General features: G+C 37.8%; 1 protein-coding gene across 1 annotated transcript in view; it reads right to left on the minus strand.

Moving 5' to 3' along the window:
- Positions 1-27,790, minus strand: part of LOC135215961 (uncharacterized) — a gene marked incomplete at its 3' end in the record, with an annotated part of 298,909 nt that overhangs the window by 16,654 nt on the left and 254,465 nt on the right. Inside the window, exons 9-11 of the mRNA XM_064250917.1 lie at positions 16,737-17,944; positions 15,116-15,295; positions 3,183-8,015 (exon numbers count right to left, since the gene is read on the minus strand). Of these exons, the coding sequence (XP_064106987.1) occupies positions 3,183-8,015; positions 15,116-15,295; positions 16,737-17,944 (6,221 nt within the window). The remainder of the gene's footprint in view (positions 1-3,182; positions 8,016-15,115; positions 15,296-16,736; positions 17,945-27,790) is intronic.

Raw genomic sequence — 27,790 nt, forward strand, 5'->3', positions numbered from 1 at the left:
CACTAGACAGTATCAAGAGCACTACACCCACCAGCCACGCCTCTAGTATGTGCAATACAGAAAGGGACGAAGATCAAGAAGAGGATTAGGATGAATAACCCTCATCCCTCCTGACTGTCTCTGAGGCAAGTAGCCACACCAAATACCCTGTGGGTAGTGGGCACTCTGCACTCTGGCACATTTGAGTATGAGTAGATATAAGAGACAAAGCCAGATGACCATGTTTTCCTTCACTGGGGAGCTTTTGTAACCACAGTGCGACAGAATCAGGAGCAAACAAATGCCAAATGGAAAACAAGTGGTAGGAATGGGAGGCCTCCCAACTACATCATAAAGCTTGCTAACAAGCTTTGACAAGCTTGAGGCACCAAGGCACAAAAATATGGAGGTGTTATACAACAGTTCATAAGGTCTGCTGTGGCAAAGTCTAATCCCAACTTAGTCTCAACTGAATATCTTAGAACTGTCTGGCTGATATGACAAAACCTTTCTCAGGAAAAAACAATTCAAATAAATGAGAATCTTGCCCACTCTTCCTGGTAGGGGGAAGTGGTGGGGGGCCTGTGAGGGTGCTGATTTGCTACTGCAACTTAAAAAAAAATCCTCACTCTTGGAGATTGCACTGAACAACCTCATGCTTGAAACTGAGGAAACTTCATATCAGCATGAAGAGCTTCAAAAAAGGTGCAACGAAAGACCTTCAAGAGTCTGATAAGTCCCAAAACAACACTAAAACTAGCAGAAATGAGCTGAATGGTGGAAAAGTATAAACTCCTCTCTCTCTCTCTCTCTCTCTCTCTCTCTCTCTCTCTCTCTCTCTCTCTCTCTCTCTCTCTCTCATATAGCCGACTGGATCAAGCAGTGTTCCTCTGGGTTCTGTCCTTGCTCCCCCTCTTGTTTTTTATTCACACTGACATTGATGTAAGCTTACTAGCAGGATAGCCCAATTTGCAGATGACTCCAAAATAGGTGTAAATGCAGCAGGCCCAGATACAGTGGAAATTTTAAGAAACGATCTAATAAAAGTGGGAGATTAGTAAAAAATATGGTAAATGCCATTAAACTGGATAAATGTAAAGTGTAACGAATAGGAACAAACAAGCCACATGTCAACTACATGCTGCTTGGGAAGGACATAAATAGTATAGAACAAGGAGAGGACCTTGGAGTAATTATTACTAAGGACTTAAAATCCACAAAACAATGCATAAAAGCTGAAGAGAAGGCACAGAAAATGACAAATTCAACACAAGCACACACACACAGACAATCAAAATAGCAAAAACAGGCAACAAATGGGTAAAAGGCTGAGAGAGGGCAACGCAACTCTCACCCAGTCGGTTAAGAAAAAGCTGGACACAGTAGAGAGGGTGTGCAGTCTTTGACCAGTTTTCACCCAATATATGCACGCATTGCCAGATCTCACAAGTTTCCTTGCTTTTTCATCTCTGATTTTTAACCAGATCCATCTAGGCATTACAAAATGATCCTATTGTTAAGACCGAAGGTTTGTTCACATATGAACAACTAGTGGTGTACATAAAGAGGAAGTTCAGATACAGAAATAAGGAAACTGTGCTGCAACTCTACACATCAATAATTTGACCACACCTTTAATATGCAGTACAGTTTTGGTCACCAACAATAATAAAGGACATAAATAGACTAGAAGGGGTGGAAGCAAGAGCCACAAAGTTAATTTCTTCCATCAAACAAATAGGTTACCAAAGATGACTAGATAGCCTCAACATGTATGACCTAGAAACACGACGATTGTGAGGACAACTAATGGAGACATTCAAAATACTGAAAGGCATAACAAAAGTAGACGTTAACCTCTTCATATTAAACAAAAACAAGACAAGAAAAAATGGATGGAAACTAGAACTGAAGAGATACAACACACAGCATTGTGGGAACTTCTTTACATAAGAGATATGTGACACATGGAATAAACTCCCACCAGAAGTTGTAAATAGCAGCAGTCTAGAATAGTTCAGAAGAAAGCTAGACAAAATCATTAGACACTGTGAATGAATTGTAAAACCTGCTCCTAAAGATAAATGAATATAAAATGTCTCCTTGGATGGACTCATAAGTCTTTGAGACATCCTTAATCCTTATAACTCCTTGTAATTCAGTACATATAATACAAATGTGCATATGATATAAACTATGTCTGTGTATGTGTATATTATATTTATATATATATATATATATATATATATATATAGATATATATATATATATATATATATATATATATATATATATATATATATAATGCCCAAATATAGAGAGAAAATAATATATTTCAGAGAATGCTGTGTTTTCTTCAGGTAGATGAATGAGAAAAGTTACAGAAAAGGTGGTATTTATACTAAGAGATCCATCCACAGTTAAGCCAATTTAGGACATTCCCATTGATAATCCTTTAATCCTCTTCAGCATTGGTTGAGAAAAACTTTATCAGTGACATCTGAATCCCATGCACCCTTTGAGATGTTCATGAACTGTCTCTGTTTAATCAAGCCCTATTTCTTATTCTATTATATATATAATATATATATATAATATATATATATATATATATATATATATATATAGATATAATATATATAAATATATATATATATATATATATATATAATATATATATATATATATATATATGTTGTACTACATTGTAATCCATATTTCTAATTAAATTTATGCCTAACTTTTCATCTTGCTGTAAAAAGCTGAAAAGGTCATGTACTGCGGTTGCATGTGGTGGGGAAGGTGATTGCTCAAAATGACCTGAAACTACAACCCAATCACAAGTCCTATTCAATATGCATCCACATTTTATTTTATAGATATGTTATTTGTTAGATTTATATATTATTTGTTTAATGTACTGTGATTTTCTAAGCAGTGTAAGTGTAATATTCTCACTTGTTATTCTCAACTTTCTATATACCTTCTGGATTCTATACTATAATTTCAAGTCTTTCATTTGATATATAATGTAGATTGTATTCATAATTACCCACTCCACTTCTTTTTTACTATATGAACATTCTCTTCAGGAAAAGATCCCATGCAGATCCATGGTCTTTCTACAAGATTCCTTGGACAGTATGGCTTATTATAAAGCATATCATTAATTACAGCAGAGATATTTTCTAAAATGAACCTACCTGAGACAGGAGAAGCATTGCTGTCTGGCCTACACCGCTTGCGATGCCTTGGTGTAATGTTATGAACCTCCCCAGCACAATCAATGTACAACTGCTTTGATAATCCTCGTCTCTCTGGACTGAATAAATATGGTGTTAATCGGGCACATCCCATGGCAAGAGGAGTATGTTTTCTCTCCTGCAAATTTTTTGTTGAAGAACAAACCACGGTAGTTTCTTGCAAAGATGTAAGAAGTTGTTTTCTTGGGCTCTCTTCATCTGTGTCAATTACATTCACATCTGGAGACATCCCATATGCATCAAAACACTTTGACCAGTGGGTATATAAATCTTTATTAGAAGGTAAAACTTTCTCCTTTCCAATATGTTCACTTGTGGATTTATTACAGCCAGTACTTGTAATTTTCCCCCATACAGAGAATGGCGAACTTTTTCTACATAAATCTGGTCCTGCTTTAGTATTCTCATCCTCTGGCCTTGCCTCTCCAATTATATCAGGAGATTCACTTGCATCTCTAGATAAGACTCTCTTGTTGTCAGCCTCACTGATTTCTGGAAAGTTTAGATCATTTTCAGATCCATGAGCAGCCATTTTGGTTTCGTTCTTTCTCATTCTTCCTTCATTTTTGAAAACAGCATCCTTTTCACTCTCCCCACTTTTTATTACAATTTCTTTACTGGGTGATGTATTCCCTTTTACGAGTTTGTCCCTGTCCTTCTTTGGCAAATTACCTTTCACCCCATCATCATTTAAAGTAAAGCATAGATCTGCTGGAGAGCTCTCCTTTGTTGTTTGAACCTCATTGAACTTGCTTACATTCTTATTCTTTTCACATTCTTTTACAGCCACGTTTTGTGGTATCTTTTCACCAGAAATTTCCTTACCACTACTCAGCAAAATATCATTAAGATGTAGTCCTTTCTTTTCCTCATTATTTTCTTCTCTGAAGCCACTGGATTGATTTAATGTTGACAGGTTTTCCTTACACCTCTGTTTCTCATTGATTTCAAGGGATTTAACTTCTGTTAATCTACAACTTTTACGGGTAATCTTCACTTCTTTTCTGCCCCCACTGTTTAGCTTTGTCTGTTTGCAAATAACTTTTGTTTCTGTTTCAGGGGAAGAATGTGAGCTTTCATTTCCATGCTTTTTCTTTAATTTTTTATTTTTGATTAATTTATTCTCCTTTGTACTTTGATCAGTACATGTTTCACTCATAGAATTTTGATCAATCTGTGGTTTCCTAATATCTCTAGTGTCTCTCCCTTCTCTCCCCAATAGCAACTTGGCTTCCGTTTTACTTACATGATGCATTTCCGACTCAACAGATTTCAACTCGCAGCGTTTCCTTGTGGGACTCGGATTCAACAAAACATCATTATCTTTTCCTTCAGGATGAAGAAGAACTTTTGCTTCAATTACTACTTCCTGAACCTCTATATTTGGTAATACACTTTTCTGGGATTCCTCTACTGGAGGTCTATCATTTTCTTTCACAGATTTACTAAGTTTACTTAATTTACTCTTCTTAACTTTGCTGGATTGGTTAACAAATGACATTTGAACTTCACTCATCAGTTCTTCAGAATATGTCATGCTTCGCTTGCCCTTTGTAAACCGCTGGCTTCTTCTCACATTTTGTTGTTTAGATGGTGATGCTTCTGATTTTTGCTTTATTTTACTTTCAGCAATATTTCTTGTAGAAATGGAGCATTGTTTTCCAATGCATCCTTCTGTCTCTAATTCCTGATTATCTGATGAAATAATGGTATTCAATGTCCTATCCTGCTTATCTTTTAATTTTAAAGAATCTGATGAAGCAATTTTCGTGGAATCATTTACCTCAAGATTTTGAGCTCCGGCTCCCGTAGTAGTAGATATCTTCTCTTTACAGAATTTTTCCATTTCAGGTTGAGACTCATCCAATGGTGTAATTTTATTCCTGGCTCTCTGCTTGGCTCGCTTATTTGTACTGCGATCCGCACAATCTGTTGATCTTTTAGCCACATTTTTCTTTAAATTTTGTACTGTATCTTTTTTACTCAATTCCTTATTGTTGGCATCCAAGTCACTTGATGAGCAAACAGAGTTACTGGATTGATCACCTCTTGCTCCATGATTTTTGCCTCTATAATCTGGAACACTTGATTTCACCTTTTCTGTGTTATTTTTCTTAAGATTTTGCCTAGCAACCCTTCTGACATCTGACAATTGATATTTTACACAATCTGTGTCATATTCAAAGTCATCTGATGAACTATTCTCATCAACTTTCCTACAATTTAAAATGTCAGAAGACAACCTTTTTGTCTTTTTATCTTCCTTGAGATTTTCCTCAGTGCCTCTAGTAATATTTGAAGTTAGCCCTTTAACAGGGACAGTCTCTGATTCAGAATCTTCTGAAGAACTAACACCAGAGCCAAAGGTCTCCAAAAACTTGGAACATTTTCTTGTGTTAGTAATGGATTCTGAGGCAGATTTTTCTTGAACTAAAGTTGAAACCTTGCTTTGTACTCCAGCATTTTCAGCAGCACCCACTTGAGGGGACAAACTATTTTTTTTACTATGGACACCACTTTCTATACTGTTAATAACATCATTATCAGACAAAGTTGCAACCAAGTTGTTTTGTTTTGCTGCTTTTTTACTACTACACTGAGAAACAACATTTTTCCCCATTTCTAATCTTTCCTCGAGCTTTCTAAGAAGAGCATCTTCATTTTCTTCCAAAGAATGAACATTAATTTGATCCAAGTATAACAGTTTATCTTTCTCTAGTTTTTTAACCTGTATTTGGCAAGCATCTGCTTCCTTCTGTGATGATTTTGATGAACTGCTATTCCCGCAACTATTCTTTACATTGCTGATAGGTGTGTCACCATCTTCATTATCTGATACCCCTATGCTATTATCACTGTCATAATTTCTAGCAGGAACTTTCTTTTGCAACGAGAGCTTTCCCTTAAAAAGTCTATAAGAATCTTCCTTAGACAATTCTTCTCCATCATTATAATGCAAGTTGGTCTCTCCTGATTTCTCAGATGCAACAGACTTTCCCAGTGCAGGGCCAAGAGAAAACTGCTTTTCAATTTCTTGTTCAATAACCTCTCCCATCTCTTTCCTTGTTAGTTTTGGAGATAAGATATTTGCTTTTTTCTCACACATTGAACGAATTCTATTATCAGGTCCTTTACTTATGTCACTGGGATCCAACACTTCTGAATGATTGCTAACTTCCTCTGTGATAGAGTTTTCGTAAACTGTTGACAACCTACGAGGAGAAAAACCTTCAGAATCAGTTACAGAATGTTCCGATGGTTGATAATAAGATGTACCTGCTGAACTACTAGAGTAAGGTCCTTGCGGATAGTCCTTGATGAGTGGAGTTTTCAGAGCTGATCCTGGCAATTGCAATAAAGGGGTATTTAGGTCATCATCTGGTAGGGAAGACATTTGCACATTTGAATAAAAGGGTGTAGGAGCTTCCAATACAATTGGAGTTTGGTGATAGTTGTTTGCCTTGAATGGGGTTACAAGATTGCTTGAATAGCAAAATGAACTTTGTGAATTTAATGAATCATGAGAAATACTTGTCTCACGTAAACTAATCATAGCTGGTTCTTTGCCATTGTTATGCAATTTAGAATCATCACTTAAAAAGTGAGAGTGGAGCAAACTGCTTTCCTTAGCTTGCAAGGTTCCTTGAAGCTTCCTGTCTTCAACAGGATTCTCAAGAAGTGAATTACATGTGTCCTCATCATCGATACGTAAAACAAAATTTTCTTCATCTTCCGCATCTTGGATTACCTGTTCATTTACTTTCCCTAAATAACGATACTCTGGCTCATCCTTCCGTTGAGAGAGGACTTCATCTTCCTGAATTACGTCTTCAGCATTTTCCATCAATGACATGTCTGCACTGTTTAATGTGGCATGATTTTCTGCAATGCTGCATAATTTCTTCTTTGAAGACATGGTTTTTGGGGATTTCCCATGTGTTGAGAACATTTTACTCTTTTTATTCATAGGTGGTGAAAACTTTAACCCTTTTGTAATTCTTTGTGATTTATTAGGACTAGCTTTCTTTCGAGGCGTGCTAAAATCAAGGACCCTAACATGATTAGTCTTGCGCCTTGGTGTGCTCTGACTTCCCCTGTTTGTAGAAATATGGGCAGGACTTTTGTACATTGAAAATGCATTTCTTGGGGGAAGCCCATTAGTAGGCGAAAGGCTACAGGAAAGTGACAGTAAGGCTTTTAATTGAGGAGAATGATTTTTATCCCCTATAGATAATAAAGTAGTTGGACATTTTAACTTAGAATCTATAGGAGCTATTTCCTTATCAGATGGAGCATTGATTTCTTTCTGACAATTGGAGGTACTTTCTGTAACATCAAAGGTGGTTTCTAAACCTACACTGCTAGCCTTTGGTGCTCTTACTATTTGTCCTTCTGTAGATTTGCTTGCTCTTTTACTTGTAATATGTTGCAGAACTTCCATATCACTAGGTTCAGCACTGATAGAATCCTTCACAGATGAAATGTCTTCATAAAAGTCTTGTACTGAATGGTTGTCATCATCCTTACTTGTTATTTTTACTGGTGATAAAGAACTTAAAGCAAATGAAAGTGCAGTTTCAATTATGTCATTTGAACAAACAGCTTTAGGACTTCCAAAAAATAAGGATGGTCTTCTGCGAACTGGTGTATTTCTCTTGGGTCTACCCATCTTACTAGTAGTACTTCTTTTCTTTTTAGATTTTTTTTTCTTCTTTCCTGATCTCGCTGAGCATGATACTGCAACATCGCTTTCAAGCTTTTCATGGGTTGTGCCTGAAAATAATAAAAAAAATTTAATAAAAAAACCTAATTTTCATGAAAATGTCTATTATAAAGAAAATTATTTAAAATTACCCTATTTCATCTATCTCAGTACTACTTTCAAGGTCCAGGTACCAGAGCAGTCATGGTGGAAACTGGTTATTCTTTACATACATGATCTAAACAAGTTGCAACTTGGAGGGTTGAGAGGATAGGAAATTTTTGCGTAAAGTAAATGTAGGTTAGCCATAAATCAAGATGAATGAGCTTACAAACACAATAAAATTAAGTTTCATATATACTTGCCAAGTAATTACATATCTAAATGTAGTTTCTAACTCGTGCAGAAGCCTTTTATTTTAAAAATCTCAGTAGCACTTCAATAGTTTTGTGTATCGGTGACAAACCCGGCCACCAATGGGAGTACTGGAAACGAAATAGCATAAAAACTCATTCTGTTTGTGCCCTAAGTCCATCCGAGGTGAGGAGGACAGACTCGATTCTGTAATTACTTAGTAAGTATCCATGAAACTTAAATTTATGAAAATGACAAATTTGTAACTAATTTGTATTTGTCATAACTAACAAACAAACCTGAGGTCTTAACATTAGGATTTACTAGCGCCAAGCTGGAAACCAGTAGAATTCAAATCAAACTTGTGCGATCCAGGGACTATTGGCATCTACCAGGTCACGGGGCATGTATTACCCAGAATGCCCTTGGCGTCTTGTGACTTACCAGTTATACTTCTAACCCAGTTTAGACTAATAGAGGGGTGGTTCGAGGCAGGCCTTTAACTGTTAAGACCTCAGGTTTGTTAGTTATGAAAAATACATATTAGTTACAAATTTGTCATTTGTTCATATACGAAACAAACCTTCGGTCTTAACATTAGGATAGACTTACTTATTGGAGGGAGGTAAGTCGCTATAACTGACTGGGAGTTTGCCACCTAAATCCATTTCGGAATGTTATGAGTATTCCAAGATAATGGACTATGAACCCTTGAACCAAAGATATAAGAGAATCTATTGGTTTCCCTCAATGGGAGCTGGTACCATGCCATGGTTTATAAAATATGTGAAAATAGAGGTCCTTCCATTCTCCTAAACCACTCTTGTCCCTTGTAGTATCTGGATCTACCATCACCCCTCCCTTCCTTATTACCGAGAGGGATGTGTTGCTACTGAAAAGTATACTATACTCTAAAATAACTTTACAGTATAGCCGACCACCTCACCTGCATCTAGTCTGTTCCAGCTTATGATGGCACTCTCCTTCATACTGCCCGTAGGTAAAGGAGTAGAAAGAAAGTAGTAAAGAAAAAAGACCAGTCATCCCATTCATTCTACTTTCATACCTTCATCTTAGACTAGACACAAACTGACCCACCAGGGGTACTGGATGAGCTATACCACTTGCTGGGCCGCCACCACCAGACCCAAGGAAAAGGTATCCAAGGATCTATGGGCAACGTCTTTTAAATAAAATGAAGTAAAAGTGGTTTGGGGTTTCCAAACGCCAGCTTTCAGAATTCTCTCCACGGACATATTCTTCTTGAAAGCTAAAGAAGCACTCAAACCTCTGATGTCATGAGCCCTAGCCCTCTCCTGGCTATCTGACCCCCTGTCTTCTGTCATGTAGGCATTCCTGATCGTTTCTCTTAGCCAAAACGATATTGTATTCCTGGACACTTCCTTTTTGTTCCTTCCTGTACTTAGGAACAACCTCCTGCACCCAGGCCTGAGGTGCCTTGTCCTTCTTAAGTACTCTCTCATTACTCTGATGGGACACTGAAGCATCTCATCTCTGTCATTATCTACGAAATCTGCCAGAGACGGTATGGAAAAGGAGTCAAATCTACCGTCCACTATTGAAGGGTTTTGAGTTTTGGCCACGAATTCTGGAACAAACTCTAATAACATTGACTTCCAACCTCTCGGGTACTTCACGACATATGACAAGCCATGTAGTTCCCCCACCCTTTTGGTTGAGGGTAGGGCCAATAAGAAGACTGTTCTCAGGGTCAGGCTCCTATCTGTGGACTGCCTTCGTGGTTCGTAGGGGGGGTTTTGTCAGACTACTCAGTACTATGGTCAAATCCCAATCTGGAGTTTATAGTTCTTTTGGCAAACATGACTGCTAAAGCTCTTCATCAACATGGCCAACTCCCGTGAAGATGAAATGTTCACACCTTTCATGCATAAGACCGAGGCTAGAGCAGCCCTGTACCCCTTCACCGCAGATACAGACATATGCCTTTCTGTCCTGAGATATATCAGAAAGTCCACTAATTGCTGAATAGTGGTACCGAGTGGAGACAAGTTTCCACTACGACACCAATCACAGTATTCTGACCATTTTCCTTAGTATACTGCTGCCGATGACTTTCTGATATTACCTGCCATCTGCGCTGCTGCTTTCTGCGAAAACCCTCTCGCTCGCAGGAGATACTTGACAGTCTCCACCCGTGAAGTGATAGGGACTTCACCGACCAGTGGTACTTCTCCACGTGCGGCTGACATAGTAGGTTGTTCCATGGGGGTAACTCTCTCAGCACATCTATTATGAGTTCCAAGAGGTCCGGAAACCATTCTGCCTTTGGCCATAAAGGAGCTACCAGAGTCATTCTGAGGTTCTGAGACCACATTACCCTGTTCAGAACCTGACGGATTAGACAAAATGGAGGAAATGTGTAAACGTCCAGATTGTCCCACGGGTGTTGAAGCTCATCTTCCGCTACTGCCTCTGCGTCTGGGACTACTGAACAATACATTTCCAACTTTTTGTTGTACCTGGTTGCGAATAGGTCTATGATTGGCCTTTCCCACAACATAAGCATTCTGTCCACTACCTGTTGGTGCAAGGACCACTCCATACCCAGGATCTGATCCCTGCGGCTCAACTTGTCGGCCACCATGTTTCTTTTCCCCGGAATATATCTGGCTCTGATGTCTACTAGGTTCTCTACAGCCCACTGATGAAGTTGAACTGTCATCACATGTAACTGTCAAGACACTAGCCCTCCTTGTTTGTTTATGTAAGCTACTACTGTGGTGTTGTCTGACATCAATACCACTGACTGTCCCTTCACCCTCTCCCTGAACTCCTGTAGTGCTAGAAATGCTGCCTTTAACTCCAGCACGTTTATATGAGTTCTCAGTCCTCACTACTCCATTTCACTGAAACCATCAGTTCCTCCATATGGGCTCCCCAACCTTCTAGTGACACATCTGAGAACAGCAAGAGATCCGGGGAGGGTTGCTGAAGGGGAACACCCACTGTCAGATTGTTGTCCTTCACCCACCACAGCAAGTCTTTCCTCACTTCTGATGACAAGGGAATCTGCTCGTACGGGTGATCTACTACTGGTGACCAAAACTCCTTCACCCTCCATTGTAGAGATCGAAGGTGTAGCCTCCCTTGTGGTACTAGTTTCTCCAAGGAAGTTAGAACTCCCAGTACTACCTGCCACTGTTTTGCTGGCTGTGTTTGTTTTTCCAGAAAGGCATTCACCACTTGTTTGCATTTCTCTATTCTCTGGTCTGTCGGGAATACTTTGGCTTTTATTGTGTCTATAACCATTCCCAGATACACTAGCCGCTGACTTGGATCCAACTGCGACTTCTCCTGATTTATCACAGTGCCTAAGCTGTGACAAAACTGTAGAAGTGTCGCCCTGTCCTTGAGTAGTTTCTCTCTGGACTTTGCTATCACCAGCCAATTGTCTAGATATCTTATTAGCCTGATCCCCTGAGCATGCGCCCATGTCAACACGAGAGTGAACACTTGTAAAAACTTGAGGAGACGTTGTCAATCCGAAGCACAGTTGAACTCGAAAACTTTCTCTGCAAGATTGAAGTGGAGAAATTTCCTTGAAGACTGATGGACTGGGATCTGAAAGTATGCGTCCTTCAAGTCGATTGTCAGCACAAAGTCCTTGATCCTGACTGCTTGTAGAACCGTCTTTGGAGTTTCTATTTTGAATCTGCTTTTTCTTATAAACAGATTCAATGTTGACAGGTCTATTACTGTCCTCCAGTCCCCGTTGGGTTTGGGTACAAGGAAAATCCTACTGTAAAACCCCTTCGACGGAACGGATCTTGTTCCACAGCCCCTTTTTCCATCATCCTCTTCACTTCCTCTTGCAGAATAAAAGCCTTTTGAGGTTCTTGAGCATAAGTGATGTGAGGTAATGGCTGTTCCGTCAGGGGTGGGGATACTTCGAACGGAATCAAATACCCAACCCTGAGAACATCCACCATCCACTGCTCTACTCCCAGTTCCTGCCACACCTTCCAGTGATTTGCCAGGCAACCCCCCACTGGTATGGCTGAGTGATGAGAGGCGCCCATCCTATCGCCTTGAGCCTCTCCCTCTTCCCCTAATCCCCCTTCCTCTGTTATTTCTATTGTGAAAGGGCCAATGAGCTAATTTCTTTGGGGAAGAGGGTCTTGTTGCTCTATTAGGGATGTTAAACCTCACTGGCTTCTTTCAAGATATTTGCTGCTGCCTTACCTCCATAGGGTTATTTTGACTGTTAGATGTTTTTCTAACTGCCTGCTGTACCAATCTATCATTAGTGTCCATCCTTCTCCTATCTATAGCCTCTTCTAGTATAGCTTCTGGCAACAGCAATTGCAACTCTAAGATATTCCCATTCCTCATTGCTAGCAGGGAATCCATATCAACAGAGCGGCTTAGCCTAGCCAAAGCTGCATCTCTCCTCATTAATAGGATATTTGCCCAAACATTGGCACTCAAATTTTTCAAGTACACAATTGCTTTGGCACCCGATTGTAGTAATCTAATGAACATTGATTCATCCCCTACTTTTCTCGTCATTTCTGAGGATGCAATCTTTGCCACTGTTGTTGACCAAAGATCCAACAGAGAAGCAGTCTGAAAGACAGAAGAAGCTGTTGCTTCTAACGTAGCAGCCTCTTCGCAAGTCATCGAAGGGCATTCCATTTTTACTTGCTCTAAGGTTAATCCAGGTCTTAACCTTACCACATTTGAGTTAATTTGTCTAGATAGCAAAGGAACCGTTGATATCGTATAATATTTCCTATGTTTCATCATCGGAGGAGGGATAAACTTAAATGATCTATTTGATCTTAAAGAATTATCCATTCCCACAATCCGTGCGTTTACATGCTGTAAAACTGACTCCGCATGACTTGAACAAGGTCATTCATACGACACCTTGGTATCCTTTTTCAACCCAAATGCCATGTCAATCCCTGGAGGAAGCATACTGGCAGGCGTTTCCGTTCTCCCTGAAAGGTTATTGAATTGATGAATCAAATCAATCACCTCCACATACGAAGCCAGAAACTCTTGGTTTTCTCCTTCCTCTAGTTCTAGCGTGCTGTGCTCAGGCACTGGAGACGCTATCTCAATCCTATCCCCTGACAAACGGACGGGTACTTCGTGGCCGTCTGCCCCTACGGCCGCGGTCCCTTTGATCTCAGCTGACCGCCGACGGCTGGATCCCTAACAGTCGGCAAGAGAGCGAGACCTCCTCACTCCTTCTCTGCTCGCGGATCAAGAGCGAGAATCTCGCCTATATGTACCTCCAAGATGAAGGCTCTCTCGAAACCAAAGTTCACTTCTTCTCCATGACGATTTATATCGTCTCCAACGACCGTCGGAGAATTCGGCCTTGATCCTTCATCTAGGTGGACAACTTCCACCAATGTATCAGACGCGGTTGCCAACTCACTATTCTTCGTTCTTTTAATAGGAGCCTTTTCATCTTTTCTCCATATTTTAAACGGTCTTACAGGCAAAACCGGTCTGTGCTCTATCCTTTGCTGCACTTTTCGCCCCAACGCCAATTTCGCCAACGACATTGTAGTCTTCCTTAGACTCTTTGTCGTCTCTACTGGCAACTCTGCATCGGCCGCCAGCCCATTGACCATCGGCTCACTCGCTCGTTCGGACTCTTGTAAACGGCTTAGTCCTCTAGCTTTGAGCTTATCAGCCACTGACTTCTTGCCTTTCTTGCTGACTGGGACGTGACAGTCCTGGCCCGAAGATGAAGAAGAATTCACTCTTCTCCTCTTGGCCCGAGGATCAGTCACGAAATCCCGTATCCTCCAACGCTTGATTGGTACACGCCGTGACGTCATCGAACTTAGCGATGACACCGAGCTAAAGGAAGAAGACGAAGAAGACGAAGAATCACGCCTTTTCTTTTTGTCTTTCTTATTAATTTTCTTCTCTAGAACTTGTCATCTCTTCATTACAGTGTGTACTACAGAGTCAGAAAGCGTATTTGGCTCCGGAGGCAGTGAAGCAGACTGAGAATCAGTAGGCTGTGACGTCATCGCGTCCGCCATGTCAGTGTGTGACGTTGGTTGTGACGTCACCAATCTTGTAGGGAGAGAATAGGCGGCTGCTGCTGGCATCCCTGTGTTTGTAGCAAACTACCAGCCACGTTCTGCATCGCCGTCAACATTGAAGTTGTTGGCGTAGCCGCAGCATTATTTCCCATAAAAGATAATCCAGGGGGATGAGGAATATTCAGCGCTGCCGGACTCTGCTGGAAACGTGACGTCATATAGCATCAATTCCTTCCAGAAACTACAGGAATTTTATGATCGTTGTTGCCTCCACACTCAGCCATCCTAAAGAATTGGAATTCCTGCATCCGAGTCCTCTGTTCTTTTCAGGGGCTCATCTGCTTTATTCTCTCATAATTTACAATTAAGGCTACTTATGATTAATGGATTTTTCTGCAACAAGGAAAATTTTTAAAACAAAGGTCTCTATATAAAACCAATAATCATAATTTTCAGTGCCTTCCTAACTTTCTTTCTCTCACTTTTCAGATAGCAATTGGCACATAAGAGAGCAAGACTTTGCATGTATGGATGGAACCTTTTTCTTTCAAATTTTCAAGTTATAATAGCTGGATGCATTTTACAAGGTGTACAAATAACAATGATTAGCATATCCACATAAATCCTTTCATTTAAAAAACACTGCACTTATTCTCTTCTAACATTCCTTTATATGTTTGTTTTAGTATATAGACCCTCAACACATTACATAACAAGAACACAGCAAGGATACTGTAGGTACAAATACAGTATATTTAACATACCTGCACGGTATTTTGATGATCTTGTTACTCTTTTAGTATCTGTGACAGGTGTACTGATTGACATTGTTTTAGATGTTGATGGCATCATTTCCTGAACAGAACATGTAGACTGTGGAACATCAGTTGATCCAGACATTCCTGAATGTGGAAGCTGTAATAACATGATGGGATCCGTTTTACCTGTAACAAGAGGGATAAGAAGAAATATTGTACAATATGCTTTTAATATTGTAACTTTTAAAAGAAAACTGCTTTCAGCAGCTAACAATGTGTATAGAGTAAACATTTTCTTTCATTACAGCCATTGCACAAGTTTAGTATAAAAGAATAGATTAAATTGGGAAATGATTATACTGCAAATATAACAAGTTGATTATAGCAGTAACTTCCGGGTATCATATACAATTAGCAAAAAATAAAATAAACTGAATATATATATACATGAAAAGTTAACATGAGAACTGTTCTAATACATATTCAGTCTGACAAGAGCTATTTAATGACTCAATCAGCTACTCTACAACTGTCAACTATAAAGATACCCCAAATCTTTAAGGAAACACACTACAGTACTTATCAAACTATTCAGTTATGATAGACATGTTAAATACTGAATATGCAATATGAAATGTCTATCAGTGCTGTTGGGAAAATACTGTTACCTAAATAAAACAATAAGCCATGAAACAGCATAACTATTTAAAAAATTTAATTATGTCCAATAGAAAGACTAAATCATAAAGCACAAGCTTTATTATTTGGTCTGCTAAGAACTGAACTTATGACATGCATGGAAACAACCAATGACATCAGGAAAAAAATTGGTAATTAACATGGTAGATCACTGTAACTCATCTTCTGTTTAATGTAGCACATGCAATAGAATATTAATCAGTCACTTTTCAATTATAAATGAAATTCTTTAGCACACCAATTAAACATACTACTACTACCATCATTCATTTAAGATGTCATCTTTTTCCTTTACGTGGTTAGATATAAAATGAGTTCTCTCTACTTTCTGCCAGAAATGCTATCTGGTCCAAATCTATGTCTATCCCCAACCTCCATGATTTTCTGAGCCTGGTGGGGGCAGTGAGTCCTACTATGCTCAGGGCCTTTGACATCACACAAAAGTAATTACATCATCCCAGAGTGATAACATTCTGGTGATGTATCCTAACACTTTTACTGATCCTTGTGTCGAAGCACAAAATACCAATATTACACAATGTGTAATATTGGTATTTTATGCTTCGACACAATGTGGTTTTTAATTACCTTAAAAACACAGTAGCAGTAACACTTGTGCATGTAAAACCACAAAAGATGATAAAAATATTTTGCAAAATAGTAAAAAAAAAAAAATATGCTCATATACTTATTTAAGTTCAGTCTTATGGTATAAGGTCGAATATGTCCAAGGTGCACTAGCACCTTTTAAACTTTTTCATCCAACTTTCCAATTCTTTCTAACCTCATATTAATGTACAGATAAATAAATTTAAATTCATATACTTTTTGTCAATATGAAAAATTAGATCATAATCATTCTGTTCCAAAATACAACACATTCTCAACACTATTAAACTAAAAAAATCTACAATATAGAAGTACCCACCTAGATCTCCAACTCCGATAGATATCACACAACCACTGTCAATCTCTTCATGAGGTATAGGTGGTAAGAGAATAGTGGTTGTATTTTTCCTTGGGGTTGTCACAATCTGAGCTCCTTGTTGAACTATTGGACCTGTTTCAACCAACTGACCATTAATACAGATACCATCTCTACTAGTGATGAGAGGCTGAGATACTTTTGAATAATCATTCCTACTCAGTTCCTGGGCATTACTGGTATCTGGTTTCCAAATTCTACTGGATTCATAAACATATTGGGAAGACCCTTCCAGATTTAAGTTATCTGCCGATGAATAAACCACGTAGTCTTGATGAATTTCTCCATTAACAACATATCCTTGGGGGTTTACAGGTTCAAGATTTGTAAGAGTATAGTAATCATTACCTTCTGCAGGGTAGAGGTTATCTTCATATACATTAATTGTGCTACAACCAAAAAGGCCTGGAATTGTTGAACTCTTAATGGTGATGGGTGCATTTTGGTCCAATAATTGTGAACTCTTGTCACCTGCATCGGTGGACGGTATATTGTCAAAGTCATCATCATTCGATTCATTCACAAGGAAAGGAATCTGAGAACTACCATCAACAGATGTCTGTTCAGCACAATCTGGAACTGACACTGTATGCTCTTCATTACTTATAATAATTCTTGGAAGATCCTCTGCTTTGGAACCATCAATAACATCACTATCTGCTTCAGTGGAAACAATCTCAGCCTCAGATTTTTTTGGAGATCCCTTTGGAGAAGCACTGATGCTATCATGACCACCAGATAGTTTTCTTGAAACACTTACAGTGCTTTCAGAAGGTGGTGAATCAACTGTCTTACTTACAGGTGATGAGACATATTCTGGACTGCTAACACCACTAATCTCCTCTCCAGCGACCGAAACATCTGACTTTTCACATTCAATGCTCCCTTCACTTTCACTAATTCTGTCAGGACGAGATGACTGGAACTGAGCAAACTCTTCAATTAACTGATCTCCTAGTTTTTTCTCATCGTCCTTTGTTTTTTGTTTTCTTCTCATTTGTTTTTCTTTTCCTAAAATCTGGGAGTTATCAGATGAAGAATTGGTTTTGCTTGAAATGAAACACTCTTTGGAGTAGTTATTTTTATCCACATTCAAAGAACCAGAATCTGGTTTGCACTGAGGTGATGACATACAATCAGATTCCTCTTGCCTGAAAAGGAGTAAATATTAAAATACTTCTTGGCCACTATAAGATAACAGATTCAATAAATATTCAAAAATTCTCAATGTATTTCCAATGTTTAACAGCACTCTTACAATAATTATCTGAAATTAAATTTTGGCCTTTTATGTACAAATATGCACAAAATAATATAATCTTTCTAACAAGATAGTAAAGTAATTACCATTAATATTACTACATATTAAATTACTTTTCATAATATACACGTATCTGATTTAAAAACAGGCTAAAAAAAGTTATTATCTAAATAAGCAAAACTAAAACAATGTTTGTATACAAGTGAATAATCAATTATCAATACAATAAAATGAGCTTTGAATCCTTTTTTTTTTCTCAGCTAAATCTCTATTGAGGAACCTTGTTTTTGATTAACCTTTTCTAGGTGTTTCTATCTTGCATTACATACTCATAAAGGATTGGGAAGGATAAAAAGCATAATCATTCCTAAAAAATCCAAATGCAAAACAACAAACAGCAAACTCATGGATGAGTCCATTATGAGTCAAATTTCTCCAGCTTACAATTATATTTTCATATAAAAAACATTCCAGAGATGTTTCATGGACCAAATTCTTCAAACTCACTCGAGCCTCTGCTGTTCCCAATTACCATTCCCCTATTAAGATAGCTTTGAATAGATCTATAAAATACAGCAATGATTTTTCAAATCCTTAAATTATAGTCTTTAAGCAATTTGTTATTTCTTGCTATTTCCTCCAAAACAGGTTGGCTCCTGAGAAAAGCAATCATTCTCTGACTGAACTATCAAATACACTTTGATCCATTGTTTTCCTTCCAACTATAGTTTTACCTCCTTTTTGATTCTACATGTCTCCACCCTTTCAACCCATATTCCATTACCCAAGCCCTTTTTCAACTCAATCACAATCAAAAACAACACTTCACTACCATTCATATGTCTTACATAAAAACTTTCATCTAAACCTTTCAAAAAGATAAGGCTTACATAGATACAAAGATAATATAATGTCCTCCCTTCATCTACTCTGTAAATTCCATCTCACTATTACCAATTACATTTTCTTATAAATACTTTTATGATGCAACCACATATTTCATTGGCAAATATCATTTCCCAAAAACCAAGGATCTAAGTGGGTGGGTTGTGACCCATAAAGAAATGTCTAATCGTATTCTGAGGGGATGACAACAAGCCCAAGTGGTGAGTATTCTGGCCAGGCAGTTTAAAAATGTTCAAAACTGAATAATTCTGAAACTACAGTAATTAACTAGTATTCCTAGTTACCATACTATGGTTTCATATACTATTATAAAATTTTTCACCTAAACAATATTCACTATTGGAGAATATTAAAAATTAAATGTTATATAACCTTACATTAACTATAACAACCTCTACAAATGCAATTTTTCAAAACTGTGCTAGCCACATGTAGAGGCCACAGTGTCACACCCCTGAAGTTATGCTGAATTGCCAAGCTTAGTAATTATTTTAAAATTATTAAATTGTTTTTACTGCTTGCATATATATTTTTGTATATTTTATTGAAGATCCCTCAGGAATCCTAAAAGGATGACAGTTAGGATAGAAGAGACTAGCCTCAGCAGGCAACTCTTTTAAGAGAAGGACACTCCAAAATCAATCAAGTGGGTAGAAAGGACAATTGAGCCTTGGCAGGCAGCTCTCTAAGAGAAGGTTACTCTGAATACAAACTTGGACTGTGCCATAGCCATTGTACCATGGCATTCCATGGTCTTGGGTTTGTGCTCCCTTGCCAGAGGGTACAATCAGGCAATGTAGGACAAACTGATGAGAAAACAAAAGTTGCTTGGTGGATTATCAGGAAGATACCTTCATCTTTACCTAATCTTTTACTTCTTCTCTGACAACCCTGGCAGATTTCTTTTGCCTTACAAGATGTGCCGGCTCCACCTTGTCGACCAGTTGCTTCAGAAGCTTTGTTCAATGACGTGTGGCCACGTTTACTTATATTTTCAACAGAATTTTTTTAAATAATGCAAAAACTGTTGTTGATAGTGCATATTGTTATTTACTGTTCTGCTGATTTTTACAATGTTACTGTTGTTATGAGTCTACTTATTAGTTTTGATATTGATTTAATGTTCTTAATTTTAAGTCTTTTGGGAGACACTGAGCTGAAACCCTAGACCTGTTACTTATTATAGAAAGAAAAATTGCTAAGAACTTTACCCAGATATTCCAAATTTTCTTGATCTCCAGCATTGTGCCCATAATTGCAATTTGATATTTTTTGCCGAGACTTGTAAGTAGCAACAAATCAAAGGTGAGTTTTTAATCCTGACTTTTTTATCGTCAAAACATCAATGTGCACAAGGTATGGCTGTGTACACTAAGCCCGGACAACCCATTTACATTCAGAAAAATTTGGTGTAGTTGCCATGAAGCTCTTCATTTTATCAGTTTCAGTACATTATACAATGTTTAAACACATATTTGCCGTTTGCCGTAATCCAAATATCAATGGTTCTACATATGACTGTCTTTTGGAAAGGATTAGTATGGATCAGTCACAGGATTCAAAAGCTTCATTTATTACCTGTGGAGACTGTAATGCAAACCACAGCAAGTGGGTAAATTAAAATTGCACAGATCAACATGGCCGGTCTGCTTTTGAGTTCTATGTATCCTCAAATTTTGTCCAGCTAACTGAGAAACAACCCCTCCCCCCAACATTTCTGGTAATAGATTATACCTCATGTTCACATATCATCACTTCTGATCATTGAACCATTGACATGGACATATCTGTCAATCAATATATTCCTAATGCCACCATTGGAAAAATGCTCTGGCTGAAAACCAGAGCCAACTGGGATCACATGATTGAAGCTTGTCAGGCACTTAATATTTCCAATGCTAACCTAGATCCTGATCCAAGAGGAAGTTAAATGAAATGTTGATGGCTATTTTAATTAGATATGTCCCTGAAAAGGTAATCAAATTTAGGACAAATGACCAACAATGGTCTGATGATACATGTCAATGAGCCTACAAACAGACCAAATTCACTGCATGGAGAGGAAATTGTTCAAATGAACATTACACAATTTCTGTTGAGTCTCACAGTGAAGTGAGAAGAACTTACCATACAGCAAGAGAAATTACAATAATTCCTTAAAGGGGAAACTTGAAAGAATTACTCAGCCTCACCTGTGGTGGACCAAATGGGCACCATCTAATCTATCTTTTGAACAGGGTCATCTTCCATTCCATCATCGAGCTTTTGAAGCTAAGCAATCAGCTGAGAATGTCCCTCTCCCTGATACTTGTCCACCTAAAGCTATTCTTTCAGAATTTGCATTTTGCTCAGAAGATGTAAGAAAATTCTGGATAGTCTTGATAGCTGGGATGGAGATGATCCTGATATTTTCTTTCCTTTGTTTTATAAAAAAGTTGCCAGTGTTCCAAGAATAGTAGGTTCTACAGATTTTTATGTGAACATAGTATCTTTGCAAATGAGCACAAGCTTAGTAATACAGTGCCTGTTCCATAGAGTGGCATATCAGCAGACGGCAGTAACTACAAGCCCATCTCTATTCTCCGTGTGCTCTCCAAAGTTGCTGAAATACAGTAGACCTCCGTATTTGTGAGGGATGGGTACTAAATCCCCCATGAATAGCTAAAATACAGTAGACCTCCGTATTTGTGAGGGATGGGTACTAAATCCCCCATGAATAGCTAAAATACGTGAATACTTAAAACCACCCTAAAAATGCTTAGAAATGCCTATTTTGATAGTTACAACACAAATCCCCCTCAAAAAATGCTAATGCATGAGTATTTTAATAGTTTTATTACAAAAAAGTGCATTTAGTCATGTAAATTATATGAAAATACAGTAATTTATTTGTATATCTCTGTGAAATTTTAACTCTAGTTTCTTACATATCCTCAAATTTCGTGCAACCAGAAACCCTCCTTCCAGGGCCCACCTCGTGACTATGGCCCAAACTGAGCGCCCAAACAAGCATCCCATGTTCTCTAGTGTTCCATTCTATTTTTGTATTAGTTTGTTTTTTGCCTTTTTTGTGCTTTTTTTTATTCTTTTGCCTTTTTTGTGCTTTTTTTTATTCAAGTGCAACTGCTAAATAAGCCATCATGGGCCAAAGAAAGTTCTAAGTGGCAACCCTTCTGTAACAATTGCGAGAAACAATAGAATTTAAGAAAGAACTCGTAGCAAAGTGTTGGAGGATGCTGCATCCTGATCTCAGCAGGAAAATGCCAACAAGAAGCATTGCTGTTAGTGAATTTAAGGCCAGCAGAGGCTGGTTTCAAAAGTTCAGAAAGTGATTAAGGACATATTTGTAGAGTGGAGTGATGTAAAAAATTTTGTGATCATCTCAACAAAGATGATGTAATCAGTGTCTCCAACATCCTTAATGACAATGCCATGTTTCACTATACGTAGGCAAGTTTTAAACACACAAGAAACAAATGCCTCTGGACAGTTTTGTTGTACGGCAGGGGTCCAGTGACTCTCAAGCTTGTCTTGGTACCAGTAAATAATGAGAAAGGAAAGTAACCTGACACTGCCAGTAAAAAAGGAAGAGAAGTAACCCCAAATAGTTCCTGGATGCCTGAAGTACTTCTGGAGGGGATTCCCCTTCCAAACAATAACCTCTCCTCCTCCCTCTCCCCTCCTCTCCATCTTCCATACACAAACAAGTCTTCCATAAAGGTAGGAGTGATGTTAATGTTTATTCATCCATTTCATTAGTCATTTATATTTATTTTCATTGTTCTATGTATGTAAAACTGTGTGTATCCTATATAAATACCATATATACTTGTGTAACATGCAATCTCGCATATCATGTGACCCCCACATTTTCACCCTAAAACAATGATTTGATCATGTATCTCATGTAACATGCGAGTTCAATTTTTTGAGACCAAGCTACAACAGGCTAACCTCTTTTCCTCCTGTTTATCTATCCCATTTTCTAGTTAGGCTAACCCCTTTTCCTCCATCTCTTTATCTATCCCATCTTCTAGTTAGGTTAAAAAGAGTAAAATAGAAAGCTAAAAGTACTGTCAGTAATGTTATACTTGTTGTGTAAAGGCATACAGCCAGAAACAGCTGATTTGCTATGAACAGCCGAATCCAATAACTACAGTGGTTTGCTTGCATTTCAACTACGTACAATAGTAAAAAATTACCGTAGTTATGTTAATAATGACGTTAAACAGAATAAGACATATATTTTTAAATTACTATATCCTCATTCGCTTTGGAGAAAAGATCAGCAAGGGTGTATACTGCTAAATTTAAGCTGCAAGTTGTAGCTGAAGCTGACAAAAGAATGTTCACCTGCTAATGACTATTATCGTGCATTGGAAACATGGAAACTTCGGAATAGCACCATCAAACTCGACCGTAAACAAGTTGAGAGAAATGTGTTGTAATCAAAACTATTTATTTGGTATAAAAGAACACATTTTATTGTGTTCACTCCAATGAAAGATATATAAAGCTCGTGGTATTCTGATGAAATCAAGTGAAAATATCGAACGCAATCAGTTTATTTTTTTAACGCAATAAACATGCCTTCAGCACCATCTACTAACGAAAAAATAACTATATTTCGTTCACAACGATACGAATTCAGGTGATATATTGACTTGAAAACACTTTGTATAACGTAAAATAACCTTGTCCCATATCAACAGACTGAGGTTCATTTATGCCAACTGGAAGCAAGAAAATTGCTCTGATTTGATTTCAATACAGCAAAACAAACTTACCTTGCATTCGTCCTCAGCCGACTTCCAAACCGAAACATTGATTGCTATTTTTGTGTTTTATAATACAACAATAGTAATATGAAAAAATCCGTACAATATTATTGGATGCAGAGAAGTAAAGCATGACTTTTTAAAAGATCCATAGAAAAGATGCATATTCATTATGTTTGTATTTCATCAAACGATGCTAGTATGTGAATATTACATACAGCAATTTTATATCTCATGTATGATGCGACCCCCTTAAAATTAGCTCCAAAATTAGGTCTTCAAAAGTTGCATGATATGCGAGTATATACGGTTTATATATATTTTTTTTTTGGGTGCATTAACTGGATTTACAATATTCCTTATGAGAATTATTTCAGATTTCATACATTTCAGACTTCGTAAGACATTCTGGAACAGATTATGTAAGAAAACCAAGGTTCCACTGTACTTATTTTCAAGCCACTATACGTATAAGTACGTATATGGAGTCAAAAGGATTGTTAGTTGATAGCCAATATGCACATAAAAAGCAGTTAGGTACCCGCCATGCTCTTTGAGACTTGACATGCCATTTGCAATGGAACCTTAATAAGGTTTTGAGGGAAGAGTAATTTAGACAGACTTTAGTACTGTTTTCAATTTACTAATTCACAAGGCACAAACTTATAAACCTCAGAATCTTGGAGTGGGTGGATATGTTTGAGGATTACTTCAAGATTTCCTTACAGGTAGGCAGCAGCGAGTTGCTGTGGACAGGATCTTGAGTAAACCAAGGTCTAGTGTGTCTGGAGTTCCACAGGGTAGTGTTCCTGGTCCACTACTGTAGGCAGTCCCCGGTTATCAGTGGACTTGGTCAATGTCGATCCAGTTTTATGGTGCTGGTCTAATGTCATAAAACCGGCGACTTATGTCGCCATAACATCCAAGTTCCAGTTACTGGCACCATAATACATACGTCAATAATGGAGTTATGACACCATAGCATACCTAACAGAGCCACCATTAGCCGGAAATTGGCACCATTAACCAGATATTGACACCATAAGCCTCATAAATTGTCAAGTTTCAGTTAATGGCGTGGCGGTTTTTGCTTATCAGCACCCCCCAAGAACAGAACCCCACCCCCCAATTACCGGGAACTACCTATTTAATTACAGTAGTACCTCGAGATACGAAATTAATCCGTTCCGAGGCGCCCTTCGTATCATGAGGTTTTCGTATCTTGGACCACATTTTACATGTAAAATGGCTAATCTGTTCCAAGCCCTCCAAAAACACTCCAGTAAATTATATTTCCAGGCCTAAAACACATGTTCTAGGGCTACGACGCCGATCCGACGGAAGAAATATGACTCCCAAAAAGGCAAAATACTGTACATACTTGAGTAATATTCAACTGCATGTAATGTTCAACCCCATTTTTACTGCATATATTAGGACGTTAGCATATGTCCCTTAGCAATAAGCCTAGCCAATGTTAACGGTTGCTACTGTAGCCTAGTCTATGATTCTGACATCTAAACCTAAGAGCTAAAAGCTTAGAATATGCCAATAAAATGTATAAATAATCAGTATGTACTCATTTCAAATAATTATTAATTAATCATTAACTAAAAAAAAAAAAAACACAAAACCTTCCAATCGATCGTTTACCTACAGCTCTTACCCGTCTTACGAGTACCGAACGAACGCCAAGCAATCATTTTTCCTAGCACACAGTATGCCATAAATTTTCATTAGTATCTCTCTTCAACTAATGAAACTACCAAACAGTATAATAACCATTCATTTCTATTCTTTATTCTATCTTTACCTAATGGAGATACCGAGTTACTGACAGCTATAATGAAACATACGTATAAGTAACGTAATATTAAAACAGAAGAAGAATTCTAAAAAATATGTATTTGTTGGCAGTCTGATTTATTTTATATTTTATGATATCTAATTCACAATTTTTTATTAAATGTATTGCATGTATTCATTTCAAATAATTATCACGTAACCATTAACTTTAATAAACAAACAAAAAAAAGCTTCCAAACTTCTGTTTAAATCCAGCACTTACGAGTATCGAACGATCGCCAAGCAATCACTTTACACAGTAAGCCATAAATTTTCATTATCTCTCTTCAACTACTGAAACTACCAAACAGTATAATAACCATTCATTTCTATTCTTTATTCTATCTTTACCTAATGCTTTTTTTTTACTAAATGTATTAGATGAATAAGTTTTTCAATTTACAGCATCCTTTTACCAATAGAATACTTAAAGCACAAGGGGTACATGCTGACCAATAGGAGAGCAGGACCTTATGGGGTGACTAGCATCAGGAACCAATGGGAGAGCGGGAGGATGGTGGCGAGTTTACTCAGTTGGCGGCGCGGGAGTTTAAAATTGTTCTCGGTGGTCCGGGCGAATCTTGGGACTTTACAGCAACAACCTTTCGTATCTTGAAAACTTTTCGTATGTAGAGCTGTAAAATTTTTTGTATTTGCTTTCGTATCTCAGTTTTTCGTAAGTTGAGCCTTTCGTATGTCGAGGTACCACTGTACTAGTGTCTACAAGTGATATGGTTGTTTGCCTGGAACACAGGATTGTTCAAGTATGCTGATGATGCAACATTTGTGGGTGTAGTAATCCACTTATTAGAAATGAAGATGCCCTAAGCCTCATCAGGACATGGATCAGATCAGAGAATGTTGTAATCAGGGAGTATGAGTGTGAACTCCAGTATGTAAGACAAAACCACAACTGATTAGGAGGTCTCATACAGATTTCCCACCACATCCTCCCCTTCAGGTGGATGGAACTTTGCGGAATGAGTCTGAAGCCTTAAAACTTTTGACTCGCATCTAAGTTTTGAGAAACATCAAATGAAAGTTTCAGCAAATCCCTCACAAACGTAGGTATTGTTCATAAGACCTCATATATTTATAACAGTAATAAAATCAATGCAACCTGTTTTAGGTCATTAGTGCTTCCTTCACTAGAATACTGTTCTCAGGAATGGATGTCTGCTCTGCCAGAGATTTATCTCTTCTATACAGAGTGGTTCATGGTGTTAGGTATCAGTTTCCTAATAGTAGCACTTTTCCATAGGCTGTATTTCAACAGAGATCTATCACATTCACGATTAATCCCTGATTCCCTTTTACCTGCCAAGAACAACCAGATTCACTGAACAGCAGCACCAGTATGCAGTATGTGGGTCTCGTTGTCAAACTTCTCAGTTTCAGAGGGCCTTTATACCTCACACGGTTGGACTGTGGCACGCCTCCCAGAGGATGTCTCGCAACTGGAACTTAAGAAGCTCAAGCGAAGATGCAATGCATTACTACCCTAATACTATTCCCTTGCATTTTAATGCATTTCTATCTATTTATGAATTCATTTTTTTTATTTTTAATAAGTGGGATCTCATTCTGTATTTCCCTTTACCTCCTCATACTTCTTAATGTACACCATATTCTTTGGAAGCTGTCCCATATGGGCTCATTCTATATGAACAGGTTTCATCTTCTTGATAATATTGATAGTAATTTCAATTTATTCTGATTTTGCAAAAATTAAAAACTTTTACAATGTCTCCCAACAATCCTAAATCTGCTTGGTAGTTCATGAGACCTACAGGAAATGTGTAAGTCTGTATGCATATATGTAAACAGAAAAATCTTGCCAGAATCAAATGACAGCCAATATTAAGGGGTTGAGGTTATACCATAGAAGTTTTCCTGACAGAAAGTTTGAAAATAAGACCATAAATAAAGGAATTATGCATACTTCAATAAAAATAGATAATGTGCAGCAAGGTATTCTCCAACTCCCATGCAACTTAAGAAATTTTCATAAAAAATGTATACATATAACATTATCACCATTGCTTATTTGAAATAGTTTTTCTTCTGTTACCGTGTATCCCAGCGTATAAGGCGACTCTGTGCATAAGATGACCCCAATTTTTCAAATTGTAGGTTTAAAGGTATGTTCGCCGTACAAGATGACCTCCAATTCATTAAATTACATAACTCAGTCAGCTGATGTAAGT

This window comes from Macrobrachium nipponense, chromosome 5 (genome assembly GCF_015104395.2).
Source record: "Macrobrachium nipponense isolate FS-2020 chromosome 5, ASM1510439v2, whole genome shotgun sequence".
Lineage (NCBI taxonomy): Eukaryota > Metazoa > Arthropoda > Malacostraca > Decapoda > Palaemonidae > Macrobrachium > Macrobrachium nipponense.